Here is a 17,370-nt window from a genome sequence, read left to right as displayed (position 1 = left end):
ACAAGCTCACACATACTTAAGAAGACTGACTGAGCACGGGTAGACCAGAACAAAAATGTACAAGTAAAAGTAGAACATCAATTTAGGAGGCGCTGTCTCAGGGAGCCGTCCGCACCAGGAGGCAGCCGCCGACCCTGGCGACCAGGCACCAGCAACACAGCCCCGCATCCCAACTAGTGGGAGAGGGCCAACTGGGACCCCCACCCACCAGAAAGGAGCGGACCCCAGTGAGAGAAGGCGCCACGGCCCCCGGAGTCCACAGCCGCCCCCCGGCATGGAGGGCTCCCTCTGATGAAACACCGGAGAATAAGAAACATTAAAAAGATATAAAAATACTATTCGGTCGCGTGACCTCAAATTCCCGTCTGCTTGGTCTCAAAAGGGGGACACAGAAAGAACGTCATCGAAATGTGAGAAAGAAATGGGGGTGAATGGTTTGTTTGTACACAAATATAGCGTGTTCTCCAAAGCCGATCTGATCGGCCCGTGGCACTTTACAGGTTGTTTTCGTAAAGCCAATTTAATCGGCCCATGGCACTGAAAGTGTTAATATAAAATAAAAATTATTTTATAAGTCCTTTGTGCTTATTTCTTTTCATTGGATGAGCTTGAAAAATGAAAGAATGAATACTAAATACTCATAAAATAAATTATTCTCACCGTGGCCAGAATTTATACAAAAGGAAGGCTACTCTTGTTCAAACTCAGACTGAAAGTGGCACAATAGAACAACTGCACAAACAACTTAAACTTGGCCAAAAGTAAAAATAAAATAACTAAATTATATTTTTTCATATTTCACAAACCAAAAAATCTTATTCAAATTCAATCTGACAAGTGAAAATGACCAAGAAAACAACAGATCTTTCTTTTTCCATCTAAAACCCTTAAACTTAGACTCAAATGTCAGTCGAACTATATACATATAAACCAAAAGGAAGAAATTATTATAATAATTAATATAATTTAGTGACACAGATCATTTACCCCTCACTCAGTTTTTGTCCCTTCCTTGGGTGGCGGTTGAGAGACACTGTGTGTGTTTTACTGTCGTTGCTTTAGTCAGTGTGTGTGTACATATGGTGATGCCGGCTGCTCTGCAGGAGTACAGAGACAGTGCTCAGCCCAAGAGCATGTCAAAAAGTCACCGATACAGTGAAATGCCGATATGGAGAATCGCGATATTAAACAGAAACCCTGATAGGTGCAGCAGAGACCAAGGAGGGCCGTTTATTTCGCGCAGCCCAGAAACGGATGACAAACAGTGAGCTGCAGTATGAACGAATGAAGCGCTCAGGGAATGCAAAACAACGATGACAACCAATCACTGATGAAATAGGGTGGGCTGTAGGCTGCCTACCCAACTGCAAATAAAACCCAATACTAGTGTAGTCTATTATATTTTTCTATTGGATTAACGTTTTCCCTTAACTTTCGATTGGGTGGGCAAGACAGACATTTGGGTGGGCTGAGCCCAACCCTGCCCATGCCTACCACCCGCCTAGACTAGTACTCTGATCAGTATCTGATTTGTGGAGTTTTCAGATTATTAGTGATCGTGTAAACAGTATAATTTGATATGTTTTATCAAATAACAAATAATAAATCTGATTATGAGAAATCAGATTAACACACCTGGATTTCTCCCCAATACTCGAATGGGTTCATGCATGTATACCTGGTAATCAGATTTATTTCATTCTTTTACATCTGTACGTGATGTGGGAAGTTTGATTCTACCACCACTACATACACATGAACTCCGAAAGAAATAAAATAATGGAGTGAAACGTCTAAACCGGAGTTCACGTATTTTTGAAGGGCATGTGAATGCTTTAGATCTGATCATTGCAAGTATCTGATTACTAACAGTTATTGGGTTTATATGGTCATGTAAACAGACTAAGAGACGCCAGCTGAGGAGGTCTGATCCAAAGTGTTTACCCATCATACAGCACCTACAATAGTGGAAAAAGCTTTTGGAGATCCTTAAAATTTTACACAGTCTTAAATATTACCATGAAATATTTGTGGAAAAATCTTTTTTGTTTCTAAAGCGTGGCTGCATCAGACACAAACAAATGATTTCTATTTTGTTCATCGCTAACCAGAAAAAATGCCTCTATCCCTCCCTCTAGGGAGGCGAACAACCTCAACATCTTGATGTTATCCATTCTAGTCCAGTAGTTCTCTGGTGCCCTCAGTGTCTCTTCCCTTTTATCCCCCCTGTATGAGACACACATTCAAGCCTTTCTTTCCTCACACAGTGACTGAAGTACTGTGTTGTCTGTTGTGCGTCTTGTACAGGGGACCCTCATCATACACCTTAGGAACTACATTTCAGTAGTTTGCAATCTACCTTCCACTTGCTTTTAAACTTTCCAGCGTTCATGATCTTCTTGTATTAATGGTGATCTTCATGTTATAGAGAAGGTTGTTCAGGTTTCTTTTGCCATTGAAATTCTCCTTTTGATTTCTTTCTCATATTTTTGATCAAATGTGATCCAACTTCCCAGACAGCTGAAACCATCAGCTGGCTTCAGTTTGTTTCCATGGATACCAGTGTCGTAAACAGGAACATTCCTCTGCTTTGTAACTACAAGACACTTAATTTTCTTACAGTTCATGAAGAGTCTGTTCTTCTCACTTTCAGTCACAGCTTTGTTGACTATTGAAGGTCTGAGTCTGATATTACTGTCAGAACAATGTCATCAGTGTACCTCAGGTTGTTAATTTTTGTACTGCCTAACACCACTCCTGGACACTCCGCCAACTCTCTCAGAAACCTCTCACTGTACAAACTGAATAAATCTAGCAAAAAAAAAACCCACTTTGCAAGAAAGAATAACCAAACTAAATTGTTGACAGTTTTGACATGTCATGTCATGATACATTTCATTATCTGTTGAAAACATTCAATTTTGACCTTGATGGAACAGAGCATGTACAGAAGGAGCATGTGATTGGAGAATGGAACAATACTTAGCCCAGTTCAATGACTTCAGAGTGATTCTTAATGTAATATATCACAAATGGATGGGGTGTTTTCCACCACTGTATCTCCAGACACTGTGGTTCACGGTGACTTAATATGTGAATAACAGCTGGCTGCAAATGTCACCAGTCCATCCTCTTGTCCCTCCCTCAGCTCCGCCCACCCCCCATCCTCGTCACCCTCTGCCTTCAGCATCGCCAGCAGCAGCAGCACGCCACCCGACCGGATCCGCTTCCCCCGCGGATCCTCCAGTCGCTCCACCTTCCATGGCCCTCACCTTCGAGACAGACGACCTGCCACCTACAACGGCCCACCCACCTCACCCGCTCCAGTGCAGCAGCCCATCCCCTCGCTGGGCACGCCCCACCGTGGCACCTCCGGCTCCCTCATAGGCAAGATCACCTCCAAGTTTGGACGAAGGTTAGTATGAGCCATTGCTCAGAAAATGACACCAAAAGGGACTTTTTACTGGAGTTAACCCCCATCATCTGCTGTCACATTTTCCAAAAGGAGTTTATCAGGTGAGTCCAAGGAGGAGGAGCGGGACTCCAAGCCTCGCTCTCTGCGCTTCACCTGGAGCATGAAAACCACTTCCTCCATGGAGCCAGTGGACATGATGAAGGAGATCCGGAGGGTTCTGGACTCAAACAACTGTGACTACGAGCAGCGTGAGCCCTACCTGCTGTTCTGTGTCCATGGCGACGGCCGCCACGACAGTCTGGTCCAATGGGAGATGGAAGTGTGCAAGCTGCCCCGCCTTTCACTCAATGGGGTGCGGTTTAAGAGGATCTCTGGGACGTCCATTGCCTTCAAGAACATCGCCTCCAAAGTGGCCAACGAGCTCAGGCTGTGAATGTGTTACTATCAGCAATATTCCTGACGTTCTGCTGTATCACCTGTTAAAACTCACCTGATTAAATGTACACAACACGCTCACTATTTAAAATCACTGAATGTTTGCCTGTTAAACCAAATATTAAAATGCCTGAACACACACATATTCAGTGAGTTTTCATTGACATCAACAGCAGCTTGTGGGTAGATTTACACAACATGAATATCTGAACAGATTTTCTTAAGACTAAAATTAAAACATTCTGAGTAAAGTGTTGCTGTTTTCACACCAATGACCTGAACCAACAGGCCTGGAATGGAAATTAATCAGAGTCCAGTCCATGTCAGCCCACATTGAGGTCCAGGAACACTTCACTCTTCTTCTCCACTGAGATGTTTCAGGACTTGCATTGAACCAGTTCAACAAAAATGCCAGCACTTACAGGTCTACACTCAAAGACCACTTTCATGAAGGTCCAAATGAACCCATATCTTGTTTCCAGTTTCATGTGTCCTACTGACCTGTAACATGACAAACATTTCAGGAGATGAGATGAAGACCATGGGCACTGACCTCTATTTTTTTTCTCTTTGGTTTTGGCTCGTTTGATTGATTCTCAGTCAGACCAGGACCTTTCTGTGCTGAGTTTGCCTATTTCCTCCAATCCCCCACCCACCCCCATTATAAAAAGGTCTACATGGGTTAATTCTCAACCACAGTGCTGATGAAGAGAGCTGGAGTTGGTCCCTGAGCAGCTTCAGTGGCAGCTTCCTGCAACTGATGGGTTATTGCTAATACTAATGCTTCCCTACAGGGATAATAATTAAGTTAACCTCTAACATCTTTATGGTTAGGAAAAAGACTGAGGAAAGGATGTGAACTAACTTGGCTAGAGCTTTGACCTTCAGGACATGAACAGTAGTCTTCAGTGTTAGTCTGTTATTACTTTATTTTTATTCCCAAACTCTGCCTTTTAAAATGCATCCATCCATATTTAACATCACTCTGAAAGATCTCGGTCTTCTCTTGGACAAATACGAGACTGGATTTTACATATAAACACATAAACCAGTGGTTCCCAACCTTTTTTGGCTTGTGACCCTATTTTAACATCACAAATTTCTGGCAACCCCAGACATTCAAAACAGAGACATTTTTTTGCTAAAATTAATTTTGTTTTTGATCATGTAATGGTTTGCTATACTATGTTGCAAATAAACGTTAATTTTAGATGACATTTAGTTTATATGATGTATATTATTATGGACAGAGGCAGAAAAGCCAGGTGTAGATTACTGCACAAAGTGAGAATTTTACTTTCCTTGGTCAGGACATGTCAGTCCAGCTTGTATTTACAAGGCTGACAATTAATACTGAACAAACAATAACTCAAACTATGAATTATGAAGGAACTGCAGCATCTGAAACCGACCACAATGAACATTTGAAAGATAAACAGTACCACAGTGCTTCAGGTTCAGCTTCAGAGTTCGTCATGTCTATGTATTGTGATTGTCTCTCTCAACCCACCATATATTTTTTACTGGTAAGTTGTTTTTTTTTTTTATCAATTACTAGGAATTTCAGGTGACCCCACGTGGGGCCCTCACTCCAAGGTTGAAAAACACTGGCATAAACCCACATATTACAAAGAAGCTTCACCATATGAAAACCAGTTAACTTAATGTTTCCCTCATTCTTCTGCCATCAATTACATAATGAACCCTAGATTGATCTGGAATCTGTATATAAAACCAGATTCAACAGTCAAACCGGTCATCAACAGTAACAGCTGCCACAACAAGGATGATGAAACTGTTAATGATCCAACGATGGTACAGAGAATGATCTGTCAGAGGAATCGACCAGAGCTTTAACTACATTTTACTACGGACATCACACTGTTGTACTTTTACTGAAGTGTGCAGGATTTAATCGTAGCGAAGTATTTTAACAATGTCATAATTTATAGCAAAGAACAACAATAGTGTCCATTTTCTATTCACTTATAACATTAATAGGTGCACATATGGTTGAACACACTCAGAGGTTGTTTCATAAACAGATCACAGCTTTGTTAGATGTACATTCTTGTAAAAAAACAGCTTTTTCTACACTGGTCAATGAATACACTATATTGCCGAAAATATTGGGACATCTGCTTTTACACACACATACATTTTAATGGCATCCCATTCTTAATCCGTAGGTTTAATATGGAGTTCTTCCAGCCTCTGCTGTTTTAACAGCTTCAATTTCCACCAGGTTTAGGAGTGCGTTTATGGGAGTGTTTAACCTTTATTGTAGACGTACATTAGTTAGTTCAGGCACTGATGTTGGATGGTCTAGATCACAGTGTCCACTCTAATTCATCCAAATGTGTTCTAACAGGTTGAGGTCAGGGCTCTGTGTAGACCAGTCCAGTTCTTCCACAACAAACCCACTCATCCATGTCTTTATGGACTTTGCTTTGTTCACTGGTGTCAGTCATGCTGGAACAGGAAGGGGTTGCCTCCAAACTGTTCCACAAACTTGAACCATGAAATTGTCCACAATGTCTTGTTCTGCTGAAGCATTAAAACTTCCTTTGACTGGAACTAAGAGGCCAAGCCCAAACCCTGGTAAATACCCCCACACTATAACCCCTCCTCAACCAAACTGTACACTTGGTTCAATGCAGTCAGACAGGTACTGTTCTCCTGGAACCACCAAACACAGACTGGTCAATGGGACTGGCAGACAGAGAAGTGTGATTGGTCGGTCTAGAGGACAGTGTCCACTGCTCTAGAGTCCAGTGGTGACTGCTTTATGCCCCTGTATCCCATGCTTTGCATTGACCTTGTTGATGGAAGGCTTAGATGCAGCTGCTTGGCCATGAAAATCCATTCCATGAACCTCTCTGTTTTGTTCTTGAGATAATCTGAAGGACACATGAAGTTTGGACATCTAGAATATGGCCAAAGCCATATCAAATATTTGTCTTGATCTTAGCATCCAGTCAGAGGAAGGATAAATGCTGATGACACTGAGTACCAGCTAGCTGGCCCTGTGAGGTGAAACTGAAATCTGATTGGTTAAAGAAACAGTCCTGATGTTATACAGTTTAAGTTATATCAGCCAGCACTTCTGAAGGCCCAGGGCAGTGTAGATTAACCCTGTAACTCTGGGACATCAACAGGGAAAACATGGGAGAGTCTTAATGATTTTTTTTTAGTGTAACTTTAATACCTTTATGAGGTTAAGCCACTGCTTTACTTTACATGACTGTGTAATATGTACAGTATCAATCTGGTCCTATTTATGGTGATTTATTTTCATGCTATGATGCAAGCCTTTCCTACAGACCTATTAAAACTCTTGTTATGTGTCGTGTATTTTTCAGTGTTGTGTTGGTGTTGTCACTATGATTGGAACTGGACAGGACCTTCAGTTTGTTTTTAGATTTCATCCTCGTCAATTTCTTCCCTGTGCAGTTGAGCATCACTCATCTTTGAGCATCACTCATCTGCACAGGGAAGATGACCATTAGAAAACTATGAGCTTTAGAACCTTTAGAACACCTTTAACAAATGGTTTTCTATGTGTCTTTACATAATGTCCATGTCACACAAGCTGCATTAGTACATGTGAACCCAGTAGTTTTTAAAGACCCTTCTGTCATTGATAGAATATAAATAGGCTCAGATGGTAGAGTAGGTCGTCCAATAACCAAAGGGTTGGCTGTTCAAATCCCGCTCTGTCCCAGTCATGTGCTGTTGTGTCCTTGGGCAAGACTCTTCACCCTCCTTGTCTCCAGTGCCGCTACTCATACTGGTGTGTATATGCGTATGAATGTTTGGTGGTGGTTGGAGGGGCCATAGGCACGGATTGGCAACCACGCTTCCGTCAGTCTGCCCCAGGGCAGCTGTGGCTACAAATGTAGTTTACCACCACCAGAGGGAGGATGTGTGAGTGAATGAATAATGGATCCACTGTTCACGCTTTGAGTATACGTTCATAGAAAAGTGCTGTATAAATCTAATCCATTATTATTATTAAATAATATGTACATAATAGACATACATGTCCAGTATACATCAGGGTCATGTGATGTGTCTTTCAGTTTGGGTTGATGTTATTTCTGCTTAAATGCTCATCTGGTCTGAAACTGTTTTCATCTGAAAACACCATTTTATAATGAAAACCTCTGAGTGTGAATGTACTGTATGTGAATCCTTTATTTGTTATTCCTAGTTTATTGTTTCCTCGCTGAGCTGCAGCGGAGAGATACTAGCGAAAGGAATGAATTTAATTGTGAAAGGCTGTTGTTGTATCATTTGTTCATTATTATTTATTTATGGGCTATATTTCTTGATTTACATTCAGATAGTTTAAATGTATTAGATAGATAGTATTAAAAATACAGTTAAAAGAAAAGCTACTACTATACATGATCTCATTTATTACTGGTATGTGATGTTCATATTTAGACCCTAAAGGAACGTTGTTTGTTTACATATCAGTTGAGAGGAGGTCAAGGTCGATACGTAGAAGAGGTAAGTGTAAGTTAAAAACAGAAGACAAATTGTTTATGCAGTTAGTCGTCGTTTTAATGTACTGTAAAAGTATTTTTCGTCAGTAAAAACCAGAGAGACAGCAAGAAGTCCTGCTTCGTTTTTTTCATAGAAGCTGCAGTTAAGTTCCTACAGCTGTAACTAACACTCAGCCAGGTTCCAGAACGGCTGACAGTAGGACTCAAACATATTCCAGTATTCCTCCTCTGGATGCACTTCATGTCTTCCAACAGCAGGTGTCACTCATGTCAAACAAACAACCATGACCATGTGATATTAACGCTCATCAGCTTCTCCTCCACTTGTTTCTACAGCTTAACGTATGAAGTATAGCAGTAATAGCACTGAGGGCAGGGGCGTGGCCGGGGGGAGGGGGGCTGGACAAAGGATGCCCCCCCACTGCCCCCAGTGAAATGCCCTGTCCAGCCTGCCAGACCTGAAGGACCATGTTTGACAGTGATGGACACCCCCCTCTGACAATCACGGTGGTGGTGGGGTGTTCAGCAATATTTTTCTTAAAAAATAAATAAATAAATAAATAAATTGATTAATACATACATACATACATACATACATATATATATATATATATATATATATATATATATATATACATATATATATAAACAAGCAAAATGCCCTCCCACACATGACATTCTGGTCACACCTCTGACTAAAGGTACAAGTAAATTAGGTGCTAAAAGTCATTCTTGTTATACTGAAGAGAAGTGCTGCATGAGTCGACTTTCCTGCTAAATCTGGCAATGTTTCAAATCCTCTGGGCAACTTTTTTTTCCTTTTTTTTTTTCCCCAAAAGCAACTAGTGACAAGCGAATTTTCCAGTGTTACTGGCCACTTTTCTGGTGTTTTGGAGACTATGACGTGAAAGCACATATCATTCTACAGATACTGTCCTCAACAGCCCGCAGGTGGGTGCTGCTGGGAACCCTCCTGTGTTTCAAAGCACTCACAGGTGATCAGTCTCACAGCAGTTAGAGCAGAGAGGACACCTGCTGCTCCACATCAACATACTGCTAATAAACAGCATGTGCGCAAAGCCACCACTGATCTTGCTCTCACTTACAGTACGGGATGTAAGTGTAAATGTTTTTTCAGTGTCACACTAAAATAAATTACTGCATTTGAGGAGGGGGATCTGAAAAAAACAATTAACCTGAATTAGGGCCAGACCAGTTACCATCATTTCTCACATTACCATTGACAATAACTCTTTTTGGGACGTTTAGATTATTAATGTTGTGAAGTTAAAACCGTTCATACAAAAATGTTTAAAATGTTATAGTTATGGCAAAAAAAAAAAAAAAAAAAATCATGTTTATGTGACTTGTTGTAGGCTCCTAAGTGCAGTATAAGATTAGAAACTAAACCAAATTGAAAGGGAAAAAAAACTATAAGTAGCTCTGCCAGTGTGTCTTTTTGTCACTTTCCCGGCCTCAAGCCCAGATAACGGAGGAGAACTTGCAATTCCACCCCACATGACAGATTTTTGATTAAATTTGATATTCTAACATTTAACAATACAGGACAAAATTGATTTATATAATGTGGGTCTAAACATAGTGTGGCAGTGAGCGGGGAAATCAAATTACCGAGCTGTCCGACATCGCCACCCAGGGGAATTTCACCCCTGGGAAAATTATACAAATAATAAAAGTTAAATAGCAAGATCACACAGGTTCGTAATGATCCACCCGGGAGAGGTAATGTTTAGTTAAAGAAAGATTTTTATTTAACAAAATAATTAAACAGTTAACAAAAAACCTAAAATGTCGCACCCACCAGGCCTTCAGCCAGCACTCAGGCTGAGGAAAACAAAAGAAGGGAGGACAGGGCTGAGAACTTACCACGGCGGCAGGAAACCAAAAATAAGGGGAAGGGTCCACCACCACACCTGTGACATAACACACACACATAAAAAAAAGAAAAAAAAACAGGGAAACCATGAAATTGCCACCACCAGATTGGACTGATGCTCAGGTTCCCAGCTCCTGTACCACAAAGAAAAAAAAGACAGCCTGAGTGCCTAGGTCACAGGTGGCTGACAATGAACAGTTAAAACTCACTCACATGCGCACACACACACACACACACACACACACACACACACACATCCATCCAATATCTGAGTGATTAACTCAAAATATTCAAAACCAAGAAAAATACAATTTCCTTAAAAATAATTTCAACAAATGGACATGAACAGAGGGAATTATGAAGTAAATCTAAACAATAAAGAAACTATAAAAGACACATAAAAGAAACCATCTGTGCCCTTTGCAGGTGGAGGATCAGGCCCGGGAAGACGAGCAGGAGCTGGACTCCCACAGGAGGGGGGAGGCAAGCCAAGATCCGGTGGCTAAAAGCCCGGAGCAACGGGAGACAGTCGGGGCCAAATCCAACTCGGCCAATATAGCACCGAACAGAGACGACATCCAGTATACGAAATCCAACGCAGCAAACCGCCAAACCAAGACAGCAAAACCAGAACCGCACAGCGAAACCAAAACCAAAACAGCAACAGTCAGTGGAAGTGGTGGCTGATGACAGGCAACCACTTACTGGAACCACTGGCACAGCGTCACGGAGGACAGGAGGAGGAGAGGTGCAGTTACCTGCAGCCAACACAAGCAGACCACGCTACTTCCCACCAAGCCTCCGGCTGCAGCAGGCATTCTTTCCAGGCATCAGCTTGAGGGTGAGACGCTGCAGGAATTCTCCTTAGCCCTTATGGCTTTAATGGAGCAAGTTAAGCAGCGTGCACCTGATGGGATGCCTGATGCAGAGGTCCTCCTTCGTGACCAGTTTATTGAGCATGTGCTTGATGGTGCTCTTCGATGGGAGTCCAAGCAGGTGTGCGTCACCAGCCTACTGTTACTTTGCTGGAGCTTCGCAGTGACGCTATTAGGTGGGAAAGGGAGGGTCTTCCAGGGGGTGCTAGGGGGCATAGTTTCTCTTTCCCATCTGCTTTTGGCCTACAGTATGGGATGCATAGTCATGTCCATTCAGTCTCTCCTGTTGTTTCACCATCACCAGATTTGAGTGATCTGATGGATGCCTTAAAGCATCAACAGGAGCAGCTTAACCAGCTTACTCAGACTGTAGCTTCCCTGCAGGCTCCCCGCTCACAAGGTCAAACTTTTCACAGTGGCCCTTTCCTGTGTAGAAGGTGCCAGCAACCAGGCCATTTGCCCGTGACTGCGACAATGAGCAGGTGCCCCCTCGTGGCCGGACTCAGTCAGTCACTGGCTCAAACTCCAGCGCTGTCAGGCGTCCTCAATCTTCCTGTCTCGCATTGAGGAAAGTCTTGATGCCCTCTGTGGGGCCCACTGGTTTTCCACAATAGACTTGGCCAGTGGTTACAATCAGGTCCCTGTAGCGGAGCAGGACAAGCCTAAAACCGCCTTCTGTATCCCCTTCGGCCTTTTCGAGTTCAACCGCATGCCCTTTGGCTTATGCAATGCCCCAACCACCTTCCAGCGGCTGATGCAGAGGATGTTTGGCGATCAGCAAGGCCAACCATTGCTGCTTTATCTTGATAACATCATCATCTTTTCATCCTCTGTTCAGCAACATCTGCAGCAGCTGGAAGTGGTCCTTGGTTGGCTGCAAAAGGAAGGTCTGAAGGCGAGGCTTGAGAAGTGCACGTTTTTCCAGTGTGAGGTTTCCTACTTGGGGCATGTAATCTCAAGTACTGGAGTATGTAGGCCATTATTGTAGCAATATTATTTGCAAATGCGTGTGGAGAGTTGAGTGTCCGTATTTCAATCTGTCTGTGCGCAGTCAGATTTGCAAATGTGTAAATGAATCTGTAAATGTGTGATGAGATTTGTGTGTCTGTACAACAATCTGCAAATGTGTAAAACAACTTGTGTGTAATCAGATTTGAAAAGTCAAAGTATTTTCACTACAAGACCCAGAAGTACAGACAAATCATTGGTTACAAGTCAAGCGGCTTCTCGATTGGCTCTCTTTACACACTTGAATTTTGCTACACTTCTGCCGTGCCAGATCCACAAATGCGTAGCGGGATTTGTCTGTAAAACCAGGGTTTGCGTGCCTGGGCTCAGGCTGCCCTGGGCTCAGGCTCACAGGCTCCCTCATTCCGGCTGCGTTCGGCTTTGCTCGCTCTTGTACCCAACGTGAGTTTACGTGAGTTGTGCTTGCAAGGTTCACCAACTGCCACTAAAAATCGAACAAGAAGAAGAAGAAGATTAATCTTCTTCTCCACCTTGTGAAGAAGAAGATTAATCTTCTTCTTCTTCACAAGGTGGATTCCATGACCCTTTTAAAATAAACAGTGAAAGATCTTTTCACTGTTCATTTTAAAAGGGTCATGGAATCCACCTCGTGAAGAAGAAGAAGATTAATCTTCTTGTTCGATTTTTAGTGGCAGTTGGTGAACCTTGCAAGCACAACTCACGTAAACTCACATCAGGTACAAGAGCGAGCAAAGCCGAATGCAGCCGGAATGAGGGAGCCTGTGAGCCTGAGCCCAGGGCAGCCTGAGCCCAGGCACACAAACCCTGGTTTTACAGACAAATCCCGCTACGCATTTGTGGATCTGGCACAGCAGAAGTGTAGCAACATTCATGTGTGTAAAGAGAGCCAATCGAGAAGCCGCTTGACTTGTAACCAATGATTTGTCTGTATTTCTGGGTCTTGTAGTGAAAATATTTTGACTTTTCAAATCTGATTACACACACACAAGTTGTTTTACACATTTGCAGATTGTTGTACAAACACACAAATCTCATCACACATTTACAGATTCATTTACACATTTGCAAATCTGACTGCGCACAGACAGATTGAAATACGGACACTTAACTCTCCACACGCATTTGCCAATAATATTGCAACAATAATGGCCCCATACTGGAGTCTCCACAGACCCCTCAAAAATTGAGGTGGTGGCCAAGTGGCAGCGGCCCCGTCATGTGTCGGAACTTCGCTCCTTTTTGGGTTTTGCCAGCTATTACCACCGTTTTGTGGAGGGTTTTGCCAAGTTGGCTGGCCCTCTGCGTCGGTTGGTGGCTGAGCTGGCGGGCTCAAAGTCAAAGAAGGGGTCAGGTCAGGCTCTGGAGGCTGCATGGATGCCTCAGTGTGAAGAGAGCTTTGAGGCCTTGAAGTTGAGGTTGGTTTCAGCCCTTGTGCTGACCTATGCTGACTTCTCACGCCCCTTTATTCTAGAGATTGATGCCAGCTGTAGTGGCCTTGGGGCAGTCCTCTCACAGGAGACGGACAGTGGCGTAAGACCTGTGGCCTATGCCAGTAGAGGCCTTCAGCCTACTGAGTGCAACATGTCCAACTACAGCTCTATGAAGCTGGAATTCCTTGCGCTGAAGTGGGCCATGACAGAGAAGTTCCAGGAGTACCTACTGGGGCAGAAGTGTGTTGTGTACACTGACAACAACCCGTTGAGCTATCTCCAGCCTGCCAAACTGGGGGCCACTGAACACCGTTGGGCTGCTCAGCTTGCTGACTTTGATTCTGATATTAAGTATCGATCAGGTCGCAGTAACAAAAATGCTGATGCACTCTCGCGGCAGTATGTGTCTGGTTCAGAATTGGTGGCGCAGTCCTTACCTGGCACTTCTGTTCCAGCTAACCTCCAGCAAGACCCACACCCAGATCCTGTGGTGTCAGCAACCCAGTCCGTCGTCTCAATTCTTCCATCCCACTCAGCTTCTGATCTCCGTTCTTTTCAGGAGGACGATCCTCTTTTGAAGGAGGTGTTGGTGTTTTGGCGGCAGAAGGCTCAGCCCTCTTCAGTTGAAAGAAGCCAGCTATCCAAGCCAGCCATTGCGCTTTTGCGGCAATGGGACCGCCTGGTGGAGAAAGACGGGGTTCTTTTTCGCCAGGTGTTCCGTCCAGATGGGGGGGAGAAGTCCCTCCAGCCCATCTTGCCTGCAGCCCTTAAGCAGGAGACCCTGAATCAGCTACACCATGAGCACGGCCACCAGGGCATTGAACGGACCACTGAGTTGGTCCTGCAGCACTGCTACTGGCCAGGAATGATTACGGATATCAAGCAGTGGATTCAGGAGTGTAAGTGCTGCCAAGTCGCTAAGGACTCTGGACATGTGCCACACAGTTTTATGGGTCATGTGATGGCATCAAGGCCAAATGAGGTCTTGGCCATAGATTTTACACTGCTTGAACCTTCCCGAAATGGACTTGAGAATGTCCTGGTCATGACGGACGCGTTCAGTAAATTCACTGTAGCTGTTCCCACATGTGACCAACGGGCCTCCACTGTGGCCCAGGTCCTATTATATGAGTGGTTTTACAAATTTGGTGTCCCGAGCCGCCTTCACTCGGACCAAGGCAGGAGCTTCGAAAGTTCTTTGATTTATCAACTCTGTTGTTTGTACAGGGTTCAAAGATCTCGTACCACACCATATCATCCGGCTGGTAATGGTCAATGTGAGCGGTTCAACCAAACCCTCCATAACCTCCTCCGGGCTCTTCCAGTATCTCGGAAATGAGACTGGGCCTCTTGCTTGCCTCAGGTGTTGTCCTGCTACAACACCACACCTCATCAGAGTACTGGTGAGTCCCCTTTCTACTTGTTGTTTGGACAGGAACCTAGACTTCCTGTAGACTTCCTTCTAGGTCGAGTCCCAGACCCAGTACCAGGTACAGTGCAGGACTGGATGGGGGAACATCAGGCCAGACTGCGAGTTGCATTTGAGGGGGCTCGAGAACGTTTGGCCGCCACTGCTGGTCGACGGAAGGAGCAGCATGATCAGCGGTCCAGGCTGCACCTTTGCTGGTAGGCCAAAAGGTGTACTTGAGGGACTACAGCGCTAGGGGTCATCATAAGATTCAAGATCTTTGGAGCTCAGAGGTCTATCAGGTGGTAAGAGCCCCTCTTGGTGATGGAACAGTGTATGCTGTTGCCCCGGTGACTGACCTAGAGAAGGTCCGAAATGTACACTGAGAAATGTTGAAGACTGTAGTTCAACCTGAAGCTCCTTCTCCGCCTAAGACTGTGCGGCTTCCACCTGCCTGGTCTGTCCCGGATAGTAACTCCTCTATTGACAGTGATTTATGGCTCTGGGTCCCTGATACCCCTTTACCCACAACTACAGTGGTTCCAAGTGCCTCATGTCCAACTCCGGTTGTGGTGACCCCCTTGGAAACCCGGGTTGTTGCAGAAACACCTGTAGCACATAGGAGCTCTGCACTACTAGGCCCTCCATCCTCTGAAACTGATCCACAGAGTACTAGCCAGCGGGCATTGCGTAGGACAGCTCATTCCACCGCTGGCTGACACCCCAATGTCCACAATCTTCCTCGGTCAGCTGGTCTCTCAAGCAGGGTAGCAAGTAGACATCCAGGACCTGTGTGTAACGCCCAGTCTGTCATCTTTAGACCTTGGTCTTAGTACTGGGTTTTGCATGTCCATTGTCAGGCCGACGATGCAAAAGTGGGGGGTAGATGTAGCCAGAGGCTGTCTCCCTCCTTGCCACTACATGGCACTGCTTCAGCAGCGCTGTACCTTAATTGTAGGGCGGTGCCGGATGCGCCTTTATAAACAGGTGAGTGGTCACACCTGACCCTCTCCTTCCAGTCCTTTGAGCCAGTGTGGTGGTGACTGCAGCTTGGCGTGGCGGAGCCCTTTGTTTGTGGTGGGCATTGCAGCACTCCTCCCTCAGCGCGACTACAGACGGTGTAGGGGGGACAGATCACCTCACCAGAGGCTTGGTGGGAAGTAGCGTGGTCTGCTTGTGTTGGCTGCAGGTAACTGCGCCTCTCCTCCTCCTGTCCTCCGTGACGCTGCACCAGTGGTTGCAGTAAGTGGTGGCCTGTCATCAGCCACCACTTCCACTGACTGTTGCTGTTTTGGTTTTGGCTTCGTTGTGCGGTTCTGGTTTTGCTGTCTTGGTTTGGTGGTTTGCTGCTTCGGATTTCATATACTGGATGTCGTCTCTGTTCGGTGCTATATTGGCCGAGTTGGATTCGGCCCCGACTGTCTCCCGTTGCTCCGGGCTTTTAGCCAGTGACGTGCAGTCAGAGGAGGCAGGGGAGGCAGAGCCTCCCTTGTCAATCTTGAAAAGAAAAAAAACTTGACTATAAAATATAATAAATGTTGATAGTTGTCAGCTGGTATGTCCTGTAAACTCATTTTCCGTTCGAATCCAATATTGTTATTATTTATTTATTTTTTTTTTTGTCAATTAGAATAGCAGAATTTCCGCATGCTCCATTCAAATACAGGGAGGAGATGCGTTGTGAGGCAGCGCTGTGCTGTGCCTCCCGGGGAACTGTCTACTCCCCTCATGAATTCTGCTGGTACCCGATGAAAATATTGTGTCGCTTTCCCTCTGTATATCGCAGTTAAAATGCTTTCAAACATTCTGATTATATGATCTATCCTTCCATCATCTGCATAACGTATGGAATGTATTTCCGTAATGTGTTTAGGCTCGCAGATTAATCATAAAACTGCAGTGAAAAAGTCACTAGGGGAGGCAAACAGTACCCCTGCCTCATGATAGATGGCGCCTGTGAGTCCACAGACTCATGCGCTTATAATCTTCTTCATTCTTTTTACACTTTAATTCACCTCATCAAAAATGGAGGACTACATTTCATGTACAAATAAAGGTAAGACCATAAACTTTTTTTATTTTTAGTTTGAAATGGCTCTGTTTGAAGGTTTCCTGTTGAGTTCCTGCCAGTCTACCTATGCTGACTTGATGCAGAGCCCATATACCCAGGCCATTCCTTTTGCTCACTCTCTCTATTCCAGTTTCTCAGGCCACCATGTATTTGTAGATCTGGCTCTGAAAGAGTCAGTGCCTCCCCAGCCATGAACCCCACTGCACGTCACTGCTTTTAGCCACCGGACCTTGGCTTGCCCCCTCCCCCTCCTGTGGAAGTCCGGCTCCCGCTCGTCTTCCCGGGCCTGATCCTCCACCTGCGGAGGGCACAGATGGTTTCTTTTATGTGTCTTTTAT

General features: G+C 44.5%; 1 protein-coding gene across 1 annotated transcript in view; it reads left to right on the top strand.

Annotated features, from left to right (window-relative positions):
- Window positions 1-3,991, top strand: part of mark1 (MAP/microtubule affinity-regulating kinase 1) — a 34,332-nt gene extending 30,341 nt beyond the window's left edge. Inside the window, exons 17-18 of the mRNA XM_030157277.1 lie at window positions 3,149-3,415; window positions 3,506-3,991. Of these exons, the coding sequence (XP_030013137.1) occupies window positions 3,149-3,415; window positions 3,506-3,848 (610 nt within the window). The 3' untranslated portion in view covers window positions 3,849-3,991. The remainder of the gene's footprint in view (window positions 1-3,148; window positions 3,416-3,505) is intronic.
- The last annotated feature ends 13,379 nt before the right edge of the window (window positions 3,992-17,370 follow it).

Source organism: Sphaeramia orbicularis, chromosome 1, assembly GCF_902148855.1.
Source record: "Sphaeramia orbicularis chromosome 1, fSphaOr1.1, whole genome shotgun sequence".
NCBI lineage: Eukaryota > Metazoa > Chordata > Actinopteri > Kurtiformes > Apogonidae > Sphaeramia > Sphaeramia orbicularis.
Note: the sequence above shows the minus strand (reverse complement) of the source record. Positions and strands in the feature narration are given on the sequence as shown.